Raw genomic sequence first — 13,582 nt, 5'->3', positions numbered from 1 at the left:
TGAACATGGTGGTGTAACAGGAAGGGCCAGAGTAACCCAGACGAATGATGTTCAATACCCAATCCTCTTGCCTGCGGTTTTCTAGGAATTTCACAATTCTTCTTGCTACCGGGGATGTATGCTCCTTGATGTAGATTGGAGCAGATGATTCGTACATCCCTGGATGGAAGATAAACAGACTTCTTTGTAGCCTGTTATTTAGATGTTTAAGGTGTACCACTTGTACCTTCGGTCTTCCATTGTTAATGCCAAGTAATTAGGTTTGGTTGTAGAAGAGGGAGCTTTACTACTACTTGTAGTATGTGTTTTAAATGACCTGAAATGTTGATGGCAAGGTGCTCTCACCGAAATAGAACTTTTTAGCTGCCATCACAGTTGTCTTACATTGTTTATTATTTGTACATTATTGCAAAACCTTGTCACTTGATGGATCAAACAAGGTTTTCACATCAAAGGATAAGTCTAACACCAAGTCTAACACCTTCTATTGAATGTCCTAGTGCAAAGAATTAGGGGACAAATATGCATGCAGCCTGCCCGTCATAGCCCTTGCTGTGGTGTCATTCCAGTCTTTTATGACTTGTAGCAGCTGTATAGCAGCCTCTCTCCCTTCTGAGACCCAAAAGGCTAACTTGTTTGCCACTTCTTGTGGGAGAAATTCTGCAAAGCGATCTAAAATGTTTCCAATTTAGAATGTTAAAACGAGGGTACCGTGGCCTCATTGATCGATCCCAGTTGCAACGAATCATTAGCATAGGACTTTTAACCCTGTGCCTCCCAGGCTTTAGCATTCTTGTCCAACATCATAATGTGATGGTGCTGGCCCTTTGCCCTTTGATCCCAAGGCTGCAGACACCACTGAAGACCGAGTCTGTACGTTCCCCATTAGTACAAATGGTTGTGCCATTGGAACCTTATATCTGGCATCCAGTGCTTTGAAAACATGCAAATGAGTGAGGTTTATACTAATGATTTAATGCTTGTTCCATCATTGATGTTTCGATCGGTAATAACCATTTTGAATGATGAGAAGGCAATTTCCCAAACACACCAGAAGACTTCGGTTTGTCCTTTAGCACAATCTCCAGAGACTGTGAACTAATTTTGAATGTGAACTAGATGTTCACCATCTGAATTGATTTGGTGTCCATCTCTCTACACTTTCTGCTCCTTATTCGGAGGAGCAGCTTCCCCTTCAACAGCGATTACCAGTACTGATGTAGGTAATGGTGTTTTTTCAGCAGAACCCAACTTTTGTGGGACCTCTGAAGTCCCCGTCTTATCTTTAATCCGTTGTTCCAACACCTCTAGGAAAGGTGGATGTCCTTTGCCATTTCAGAGTTCACCTTGATCTTCATCTGTCCTCCTAGACTATGTAAAAGAATCTACTTTATCCGGCTGGTGTACCATGTTTGATGGGTTATAAATGTTAAATACCACAGGTCTCGGGGTTTATTTGTCGAACTTAAATTGTGGTGTAGATTGATCAGCTGAGCCACAATTTCATGAGTTTCTGGAGAAAATTGGGGCAAAATCTTCAAATTGTAGCAGCTCACTGGGGTGCCAAACAGTTCCTCTGGTGGTATTGTAAAGAACTTTGATGGATCAAATGCATCAGAATCAGAAATGAGATCTACATATTCATCTACATATTCATCTAGAACCCTCGTATCTATACACTTTCCTTGTAACTCTCCTTTGACAATTTATTTTGTGTCTTTTTGGAGAAGAAGCCGGTACCGTGCCCAGTACCGGCCAAGAATGCCCTTTGTGCCTCCTGTGAGGTTTTTTCACTTGTCTTCGGTACCAAAAATGTGTCTGCAGTAGCCAATTTGGGTACCAATGCGGTTACAGGGGAGCCAGTCGGTACCGATTCAAGCTTGGAGCATTTAGCCTCTTTAAGGCTATTCTTGCCTGTTCGGTTGTTATCCAAGGCAGATGAGCTCCTCCTTGCACCGTAACGATTTTGCCATTAATGAATGGGTGGATCCTTTCGGAGCATTTTCTCACCAAGGGGTACTTGCAGATATAAACACCTGGGTTTCCCCCTAAATGGTCCTGTGAATACCCCGGAACTGGGGTGGCGGTCTTCACCTGGGTACCAGGGGCTGGTGCTGAAAAAAGTAGCCCACCTGCAGGTATGGTCTCCCTCTTACCAATGTTGACCTCCTTCCTGGTTCTTACAAAGTCCTCAGTCCCAGCTCTGGAATGGAAAGAAGAAAACTTTGCCGAGATCTCGGGTGAATTCCACAGCAAAATATGCATGAACTCGCCAGGAGGTAGATCCCCAGGCATCGGACACAGGCATGAGGGGGATCTGAAGCAAAGTACTGCTTCCAACAACGGATGCATTGCTTGAATATCGTGGTATACGGCATGCGTTACAGGGAGGCGCCACACAAATCCAAATTTTAAAAAAGTTGACACGCCCCAAAAAGCAATTCTGACCTGCCCAGGTGGTGGAAAAAACCCAGGAACTGGGTGTTGCAGTTGGTGACCTCTGGGTAAAGGGTTGGACTGGCACACTGAAGTATGTACCAAAAACAAGAGTAACAGGGGATACCAGGAATATCCAATTACTGTGACCCGGCCTGGAAAGGACTAGCAAAAAATTGAAAAAAGGGGGTCAGAGTAGTAAAGTGTTCCGGTGGCCTCTGTTGGTATAGCAACAAAACCTAAAGACTCATACTAAATATCGAGTATGTACAGCAACAAAGGGGTGTATACGTCTATTAGTCAACAATTCTCATGAGGTGAAACAATTAAATTCAACCCAGTAGACGCTTGATCAATTAAATATATGTAATTTATTAACATTTATTAAATAAATCATTAGAAAAAGTCATATTTTAATAAAAACATACACCGACATTAGTATCAACAATAATAATAATTCATGTGGACCAGTCTCTACAATTCATTGATGGACTGGTCTGATACACCGTTCTAATCCATAAACCACTTCCAACTCCACTGCAACCATACCACATGCATACACTAATCATTCAAAAAGCTCACTCACAATCCTTACAATACTAAAACAATTTGTCCTCAATAAAATCTCAAATATAAGACATCATTGTACCGCATTTAGTCACTTATTAGTACGAACCATTGATATAACACCTACGAGCATATTCCATGTTATTATGGACTTCCTTGGCTCGGGTAAAATTGATTTCTTATTTTGCTACTAAATAACAATACATCCCCAACCCGACATGTTTCTTTCTGTATATCATCCAGTAGACAGAAATTCTTCAGGGGCAATATGGTCCAGCGGGGTCAGATGAATTGTACATGGGAAAGAAGGAATTTTGTAGAATACACCAACAGAGTACACCTAAATGCAAGCAAAAGAACACTCAGTCAATCAGGCTAAATTGCTCAAATTACATGATTGACCATTACTGCCATCGTATTTCAAATTAACGTGGCGTAGATGAGGTTATTAATACCTCTCAGCTCTCTTCAACACGGGAAACAGAAAGCGGACAAAATCCACAAATCAATGAGACACCTACATAAATTAGGGTCTCCACAATCTATCCACCATCACCAACACCACGTGGTACCCTTCAGATACTCACAATTCACCAAGCAATACCTCGCCGAAAGGAAAAACCTCGAGTTACAAAGAAGTCCATATAGTCAAAACGTCAAGAGATGAGAAAAGTTGAGAAAAAGTAGAGAAAAAGTGGAAAAAGAGTTCCACAATGAAAGTCGTCATTATAACGACACTTACATTTCGTATTCTGTGATTTTGTAATGGGAAGACCCAAACAAAGGTGATTCACAATATCACACCGATGGTAGCACTGCGTCACCGCGGAGACACCCGGCGTCCATTCAATTGATTATTAGGAGGAGCATCCTCAACCTGTGCTCAGTACAAGGAAAATGGCAACTTGATACTTGTCTGTGAACGCAGAAGCGGAAAACACAAACGAGAACACAGTGAGAAACCATACATTATGTAGATCCGTGGAAAACTACATGAACAATACCATATGTTAGCGTAAAGTCTGGAGGGCAGATAAGTTACAAGTAACCCCATCAGAAATGCCGGTCCCCACAATATACTTCCTTAGTACCTAAGAGTCCCGGCAGGAGACAAACTCACCTCAATAAAGTGGTCGACCTCTTTTCAATCGATGCAAGAGTCTCAATAGTATCAAGAAGGAGCTTTTCTAATACAATAGTATCAGCCGCAGTTGCCAAGTTAATCGTGACCAAGAAGGTAATTAATTCTGGGACAAAAAAACAAAACGACAAAAAGAAGAGGAGAATCATAGAAGGAAATGGACCTGAAGATGATAATTAAACTGTCACATATTCCTTAAAGTAATGGGTACCAGGATAACATCTATGCTCGAAACATCTGATACACAAAGTGCGTTCACCGCTAAAAGTTCTACAGCAAGGGTCAACACCCACGGGTGTAAGACGCACGAGTGTACCGTGCGTCCAGTATTTACAAGTCTATACGGTTTGTGAAGTCGAGACAAATACACCGTAGTATTGGTTTTTGAACAAGAAATGCCTGGTACAAAAAGAGGAATAACAGAGGGAACTATCCCTAAGACTACTCTGACCTCAGTAACTCTTCGATAACAGGCAACAAATCATAACATAATCTCCGCGCTCGTGCTCGAGTATATTACGTATGTAGCGGAGTTACAAAGGGAATTATCCCAGTAGCTGTTCGTACCTCAATGGTTGGTTACTGACAACTATCCAGGGTGGCCGCTTGCATCCAATCGGCCGGCGTCACCATCAGTCCAGCTCGGGGGATCCGATTTAAAAGGACCGCCCCGTAGTGTCATGTGACGTACGCATGATTAGTACGTAACGTGTGTCGAGCCGGCACGGAACGTCTCTATTCGGTTCAATAGGAGCACGGCTAGTTATACAGCCAATAAGGTGCCGATAAGGTGCCGTTAGTAAAAATGACCATGTGTCTCAAATGTGTGAATAAGGGACCCATGATTATCACCAGGGGAGACAAACAAAAACCGGGGCAGAATAGCACACGAGTGGCAGGGGGAACAAGCACCAGTGTCTTGGATACAATTGCATACATCAGACAACTTCTACAGTACATTGTGAAATGAAAACCCAGTCAATCCTGTCAAACTCAAAAGGCTATAACGTGTATCAATAGATGGTAACTATCAAAGGGGACAACCGAGCCAGCATTCTGAAACCCGGGATGTAACCCAATCAGATAATAGATTAAAAATTCCAATCTATTGCCTCATTTAAGCCCACCACATGGCTTTTACTCAAAAAAATAAGTTTGGTCTCTTCCTTAGATAAAGTCTGTTTATCCACAGCGGCGTTATTAGTTATCATGATCTTTTTTAATACAGTCCATCTCAGGTCCTCACAATTATGGTTGCGCATTATGAAATGCCCTACCATCGGGGCTGTTAAGTTCTTGAGTCTAATGCAGCTCTTATGTTCACTGATGCGAACTTTGATTTTTCGCTCGGTTTTGCCGATGTATATTTTACGGCACGGACACCAAATGGCATATATCACAAAGCTTGAATTACAATTTGTGAAGCCTCTTTGCTCCCAGAGTCTTGGAAGTCCGATATCCACCTCGGTGGACCGTCTAGTCAGGGGACAACATACACACATGCCACACGGGGCATGTCCCCTCAATTTGGGTAATCCCCACTGTTGAGTGATGGTGGCTTGTTTGTTAAGCTTATTACTGATGTCATTCCTGCACACCATCTCCTTAACATTGCGGCCCCTTTTAAAGGCGCACCGCGGAGAAGGCACTGGTATCTTAGCATGTGCCAGCAGGTGCCAGTGTTTTTTGACAATCTTGACCACCTGATTGGAAAGATGGTTGAAAGTACTCACGAAAACTAGAGAGTCCGACTTCGAAGGGCTGGTTTTTGGTCTATATTCTAGCAAGGCCTCCCGATGGTTATTGGAGGCCCTTTTCAGCGATCTCCTCACAATTTTTGTGGGATATCCCCGTTGAAGCAGGTTATGGCTCAAATCTAAAGCTTCCGACTCAAACCTTTCTTTCTCACTGCTGTTCCGTTTGAGTCGGAGAAATTGCCCGAAAGGGAGATTATCCCTCAAGTATGTACACACGTAAGAGTCACATAACTTGGTTTAAGTTCTTTAAGGGGCAACTATCTTTTGACGCCAGCTTTTTCCTCGATCGCCTGCAAATGCAGACGTCCCAACCAGTTGGGAAGGTGGGAGAGCAGGACGACAGAAATCAGTTATGACAAGAGAACCCTCCAACCCTGAACACCCAAAAGGGTGATTAGCTTATCATTTGCTGTGGACCCAACACCAGAAGTTCTAGGATCCATCCAAGTATGTTGAGTTGCCATTTATTCTGGTACCAGGTTATGTAAATATTTATTGATGGACCTACATATACCATAAGCCAACTTTTTTTCAGTGTTTTCTAGTCTCCAAGTTTCAAAATGGAGGGGAGCTGGGAGCCATTTAGCTCCTGCTTGTAGCCTATAAGAGCCTGGCTAGATTGGCACCAACAGCTACTAGGAGCTACTCTTGACTCACCAAGCCAACTCATGCCAAACAAAAAGCATTAAGGACAATCTAAAAGTTAGCATTAGGACACTTCTATAAGACATTTAAAGCACAAGAGGTTCTCCATAGAGGGCAAAATGTTAAGTTTGTATCTTATGTGAAATTTGCAGAAAGCTATGTAGTGGCTCCTCGTTCGCCAGTAGTAGCTCCTGCTCACTTGTTAACACTGGATATATAGAAGCTGCTTTTAGCTCCTATTCATGAACAAAAATAAAGTGTCAAAAACTAGAGACACTCCCGTCCCCTGCACACCATTAAAGCTGATACACAATCAGTCAAGTCTTAACAATTTTTACTCAGTTAACTGAATAAAGATATCTTTATTCAGTTTACTTCAAGAAGACTAATTGTAGACTTCTCTGTCCCGTGACGTTTTTTTGAATTTCTTTTGAAAAAAAAAAATGTTTTGAAATTCAATTGTTAACCAGAAGTTTCTGGATTGAATTTATTTTGTGAATGTACTTTTGTATATATTGATAATTTTCAAAGTAATTGTTAAGACTTGACTGATTGTGTATCAGCTTTAATGGTGTGCAGGGGACGGGAGTGTCTCTAGTTTCTGACACTGTTTTTGTTCATGTTTTGCACACGCCCCGTGTCAGAGCCTGTATTCCTCCCCAGCACCCGGAATTTTTTAATTTGAACTCATTAGCAACATAGACTTCTTAACTTGGAGTGGACCTATTGAACTCTACTTCGTTTAGCTCCTATTCATCCAATCTTAATCTATAGAGACTCGGGAATCGAAGTTAACACCTCATGAAGGTCAATCTCATTTATAAAAAATCCTATGACATGCATTTTCTCGTGTAAAAGAATCATTCTGCACACTAAACATTTTCATATTTTTTGGCTTTAAAATTATAAGACTTTTTTTGATTACAGTAATGAAGACATTGGGAAATGTCACTAGACCAATTTGTGAGATGTAAGGCCAATGACGGTTAGGAGATGGGCCTCGGTTGAAGACAGAATCAAACAAAACAAGACTAGCATGGAGATACATCTCACTCAATTCTCCATCCACCCCATTTCCACTCATCCATGTGTACCAAGGTCTTAACAGGATGTTGAAGTTAACACAATCTTTCAGATCACTCCCTGCACAACTGACAGTTTCTAGCTTGGGTTGTGTGACAAATCCAAGGAGATCATAACCTCCCACCAAGGGGGAGCCACCCCGTTGGGACTAAGGAGGTGGGCCTGCTATGCTTAACACCACCTAGAGGACATGGTAAGAGGGATCTCTCTGGAGGGGACTTCCCCTTAGGGGACAGGAAAAACCCAGAGCGGTATAAGGCACTAGGGTGTATGATAATCCCATAACCCCATTAATAAATGGCTACTGTGCTTCTGACCCATGCTATGTCCAACATATATGGAGGACAGCAGGGAGGCAAGTAAACCAGCCCCCTAGAGGAACATCATTGAAGGAACCCATGACCAGAGAGCGAGAGAGTTTCTGCAAAGCCCACCGAGTTAAACAGTGCCAAAGTGCCCAGGACAGGTATGGCAGGTCAGGGAGCGAGAACGTCAGACATGGCATCATGGCCCGTGGTGCGCACTACGAGAGTGCTGCCCGGCACTGTGGACTAAGAGCAGGAACAGTCCAGAGCAACCATGAGCGTGAGAATGGAGTATCTCGAGGGCGGAGGGAAAACCCAGATGAGAAGCAGTCCACAGGTCCCCAAGCGAGGCAGACAAGTTGCTGATCCAGAGTCCAGTTGACTAGTCGCCTGAGAGGGTTACTAGTCTTTCCATCGATTTTTTCCCATTGAAGGCAAGTACCATTGAATCATTTCCAACCAAAAAGGCGCTGCAGGGAGGAGGCTGCCTGGGTAAACTCCACACTCCTTGCGAGAATTCTCCAACTAGAGAATAGAGTAAAAAGAAATCTAGCTGGGTTAGCTATCCTTTTAACGCCCTGTATAGTATAGGATGCTATAACCTGGTCAAGACACCACTCTGTTCTGCCAATTCAGAAGAAAGGTGATTTTAGATCTTAAGAAGCAATTACGTCTTGTAGGATTAAAAGAGGATGTCAAAGTGTTGAGACACACTTGCCATTCATGCACTTACATTTAAATAACAAATTCTATCTGCTTTGTGTTTACAATAAATCGGCGAAGAAGTGAAAAGCACAAAAGAAAAAACAGAGTCAATCAGCTCCCTTTTGCAATCAATAAAAGCACTGGAAAAGGAACCTAACCAAGTGTGATAACCCAAGTAGAGACTAATATGCACGCTCTGTTATTTTGCCCTTGCTATGACCACCTGTGCTGGAAATATTTAATTCCACTTTTAAAGATTCTTGGTTTTAGACAGTGTTGAGTGGTTTACTATCATCTGCTGATGGCGAATGAATAGTACGGTGGTCCCTGGAACAATTTGATGATGATTAGGAAGTGCAGGCTTTCAGTGGTCGAGTAAGGATTTATATTTGTATTTAGATTTTATCTATTTGGCTGCCATTGATGATCTGAATGTTCATTTTAGTATTTTCTACTGTGCGATTTGTTATTAGAGTCTTGAGCTTATTCTCTATGAACGTTTTACTGTTTTATGAAATTATGTAGATTGTTTTATGGAATGTTTACATTCCGAGTAAGGTTATTTTACTACTTGTTACTACTCCCTTGCAGCTGGACCACAGTCCAGAAAGGTGCCAGACATCAGCTGCAATTAGCCGCAGTTATGTTGCATATGAATGGTGGCTATGTTGGTAGGGCTCATGTTGACATTTCTCACTGATGCAAGAAATGCCCAAAATGTAGCTCATTAAGCTTTGGTTCACAGGTGGTCCAATTTGACTCCATAGTAATATGCAAGAGACTCAATCAAGACCACCGGTTTGGTGTCTCAAAAGACGGGTGGTGTTGGAAAAGGGATGTCAACATGTTTTCCTAACTCCACCCACACAGGCCTACCAGCACGTGACAAGTAATGGCGGTTATGCAAGTGTAAGCTTCATTTACAACAAGTTAAAACATAGATGGGCTCAATCTCTTGACCCAGTTAAATGGCACCACATGTTCAAGAGGAAAGACGGCCAAGAAATCTATTCATACATTGCGATTACCACCTATTGACGTAAAAAGGTGGTCACATGGCCTTCAACACTAGGATCTTCCTCCAAGTGCTGATAAGGTAAAGCGTGACAACTCCGGTGTAGTCTTTTTGGGCTTGTACATCAGACCAAGGGAGAGCATCTGTGCATTTCTACTTGCGGATGGAACCTCCGGACTGGCTGTCCAGACAAGCAAGTCATCTCGGTACATGTAAATATGGATCTCACCATGAGGCGAGCGCGATGCCACTACAGCTATGGCCTAAATTCCCACCATGAACAAAAGAAGGGATAATAAGGTAGGAATAGTTCAGGTCCATTATACAAAGTCACTTTCCCACCGGCAAGAAATAGATTTTGAGGAGTGTCACCATTAAAAAGACACATTTTACTTATCTATAACTATAGTTCCTCAGGATTGGCAAGCTCAAGCTCTGAATATTCTCAGTTGAGTTGTAACATGAATATATGTTAGGGAAGCAAACCCAGTAGCTTCTTCCATAAACAATTAGCTGGGCAGGCCCAAAGCATGCTTCTTCAGAATATGTTAAGGCACTATTATCTACAACATATGAGCCTCAGAGGATGCATCATGGGTTGCATGTGAATTGGACAGATATCAATGCTGGAAAAATACAAGTACAGGACAGTAGCTACTTTCTTCAAGCAACTGAGTTTCAGACATTAATGAACGAACAGTATTCGACATTAGGAATCAACACAGAAATGTGTAATGAGGTATACCTTAAATAAAAAACGGTTCCTCGGCACACCCTGCCCCACTCTAAACTCCTTTGCTTGCATACTGACGCGATGATTGGCAAAGGTGTGCATCACATTGAGGATGGCCGCTCAAAAATCCTGTAGTCCGATTACCCACCAACCTCTGCAGCCCTTTCTCTTTCAGGATCCAATCCACCCAGCTGCAATTGGTCTGTTAGCTTTTCTGCAATAATATATGACACAAGTTGTAATCCACCTTATTAGCCATGGTTTGAAGATGGCCCATCCCTTTATTGCTTGATCAAAATCCAACAAACGACTGTTTGACCTTACTTTGCTCTTTCCATGCAGTGCAGATGTGAGATCCAAAGTAGGAAGTGACTTTGAAAGCCCATTCACCTCAGTGGCAAAGAAAGTAGGCAGAGCAAATGACTGACCCAGCTGAGAGAAATGTGAACCACGGGTAAACAAACCGGATTAGAATCCTCCAGAGATCACAGGGGGAGTGGTCAACCCACTAGGCACTTGTAGAGATCCAAGTGCCTCTCAGGTTCAAAGTGTGTCTAGGGTTCACAACACCCCTGGGTTCATGGCACTTGCCAAGGTTTCTTTGAGGTTCTCAGTGTGCTTAACATCTCCAGTTCTAGGTGCTTTTTAGAGTATATAAAGCCTTACAGATTTTGGGAGCATGAGGTTGTAAGGCAGGCCCATGGCATCAGAGTCATCACCATCATCCTTGCCGCACATCTACTCAACTCTGCCTCCCAACTCGAGACAAGGACTACCATGCAGCAATCTTACCTCTATTGATCCCGATCGTAACTAGCATCCCTTCCTTTTCTTAACAATTCTATTGGCTCTTGGGGCTTTAGCTCTAACCCTCTCCTCCCCTATTTTTCACATGCGAGGGGGAGGTCAGGTTACATTTACATGGGCTGCCATTTTGGATTTAGTCATTTACTTTTTGATGAAAGCCACCACATGGAGCGGTTAAATCGTGGAGCATAAAGGTTGATGGAACACCTAATTTAAGGCAACTTGCTGCTTTTCCTCTCGCGTAAGGAGCAATGCATCACACATATGTTAAAAGCACTGTTGTCTTTGTAAGTTAGTTTGGATTCATAAAGCTCAGATACATCACAAGGGACCTCAGTGTTAAACAAGATAAGCCGATTTAAGTTGTCTACGCCGAGAACGGCCTAGCGTTCAGCTGTTAGCAGCATTTACTTTGGAAATTCACATTGCAAACACTGGATTACCAAATGAGTAAGCGGTTATGCATTCTCTGCCCGAGAGAGGAACAGAGCAAGGTCGTGAAAGGTTGACATATTTTCTGACGGATGTCTGAAATGCTTTAATGTTGTCCAATTGTGCCCAAAAGGGGGTTTTCATGGTTAATAGTTCTTCCTCACAGCATTGCTCTAAATTGGGTTCGTGGTCACTTTAAGGCTTGTCCATCAGATCATCCAAAAATCATACAATGTCATCTTCTAAATATTCTAAGAACTAGGTTATCTTACTAGTCCATCGGAGGTCTGAGGGCAATGTGTACTCTAGTTTGGCCTTTGTTCGGCGTCACTGGATTCAGTGCAGGCAACCGAGGTAGAGAGCCCTAGGGCTTCTTTTTCCAATAGGTTCTCTCCAGTTTTAGAGTTGCAGTGAAAAATACCCCATACATGTGATGTACCGAACGGCATGATACGAATAGAGCACGGGAGATCTTAATCATGCAGTGAGGTATAGGGCCTTTCCAGCAATAGCTCTGCAACATCAGAGTTGAGGACTTTACGGCATTAGCCTTTCTAGCTAAAAGTCATGATTATCTTCCAAGAAGTCCTCCAGGGGACTTCAAAGACCATCTGTGCTCCAATATTTTCTAGGGAGGCACACTGTCGTATGGTATTGGTGACAGCGTTTTCCATCAGCCTACAGGAAAAGGCTCTTTTAGTCTTTCACAGTTATGCCTTCACAAACTTGCCTGTCCCATTTGCTTTGTCATTTCCCTTTCCTGTTCATTTATCTTTTTAGCCTTGTCCTGAAGGCTACTGTTGGGGAGTCTTCAATCGACAAAGACACTACAACAGCTGTTGAGGCTTTCACTGATGAGCTATGCTTTGACAAGGACGTCAGATGGATCAATACCAGATATTCCCATTGATAATTCTCTCATTAAAGATGTATTGGTTCATCAACAGTGGGGTACAAATGGATCCTCCAGCACAAACAGCAAGACAGTTGGTGCGTCAATGGGTTTGTGGACAGGCACTTCCGAGTAGATCTTGTCACTGACGATTTATCACTCGTGATCAGGAATTTGTGGATGAGTGGCTTGGTATTGGGCGAAGATGCATCTTTTTTTTTTTTTTTTTTTTTTTTTTTTAAAGTGCCCAAGCCAGGGAATTGGGTTTCATACATCTATTTTTCTTGCAGGTGTTCCCTTCCCCATGTAAGCAGATGTGACACTGAGGATTTGTCCTCAGAGGATTGAAACAAAAACCTTAATTCAACCAACAAGAAAGCAACTGTTTGTGAAATGGTCAAGGAATTGGTCTAAAATGTGGACAATACTACTTTAAAAAAAAAAAAAAGTTCATACTACCAGCATAATACAGACCTTGTAATAATTGCCATAAGCTTTCCGTATATTAATCCACTTTTTGGCAAAACGAGGGAACTTGAGCCGGCTGGTACGACACTGCATATTTAAAAATTTACTCATATCCCAAGACCTAAAAAAGGAAGCGGAAAAGCAAAACAAAAACATTGAGTTGATAGTTCATAGGGAAAAGCGAAAAAACAAATATCAGGAACAGGTAGATGGATGCATCGTTTTGTACCGTTTAAACGTCATAAAAACTACTCTACCGATCAATGAATCTCAAAAGCAATTTTGAAGTCCTCCTTCACATGATAGGAAGAGCACAGAAGTCACCAAAAGAAGGCAATAAACTTTAGGTTTGCAAAATTCTTCTCTCAGAACACTCTCCCAATCAGAAAGACAATGAAGGCAATCACTTGATTATAAGAGTGTATTGAGTTACATAGGGAATTGTATGCACTTCAGCATTTCAATTCCTATTCTCATGGTGTGTTAGTAAATGGTGACATACAATAGTAATCACATGCGGTCTAGTGAACGATACATATGCATGTTGCTGACTATATGGCCATCGGTTTCACCTTTGCAAATGCTTTTTCAAGGCA

At 42.3% G+C, this 13,582-nt stretch overlaps 1 protein-coding gene across 3 annotated transcripts in view; it reads right to left on the bottom strand.

Annotated features, from left to right (window-relative positions):
• The window catches only part of ERI1 (exoribonuclease 1), a 190,772-nt gene that overhangs the window by 20,152 nt on the left and 157,038 nt on the right, over nt 1-13,582 (bottom strand). For all 3 annotated transcript variants that reach the window (XM_069626267.1, XM_069626266.1, XM_069626268.1), the window contains one exon: nt 12,993-13,107. In XM_069626267.1, the coding sequence (XP_069482368.1) occupies nt 12,993-13,107 (115 nt within the window). The remainder of the gene's footprint in view (nt 1-12,992; nt 13,108-13,582) is intronic.

The sequence above is a fragment of the Ambystoma mexicanum genome, chromosome 6p, assembly GCF_040938575.1.
Source record: "Ambystoma mexicanum isolate Mex_15411 chromosome 6p, UKY_AmexF1_1, whole genome shotgun sequence".
Classification (NCBI taxonomy): Eukaryota; Metazoa; Chordata; class Amphibia; order Caudata; family Ambystomatidae; genus Ambystoma; species Ambystoma mexicanum.
Note: the sequence above shows the minus strand (reverse complement) of the source record. Positions and strands in the feature narration are given on the sequence as shown.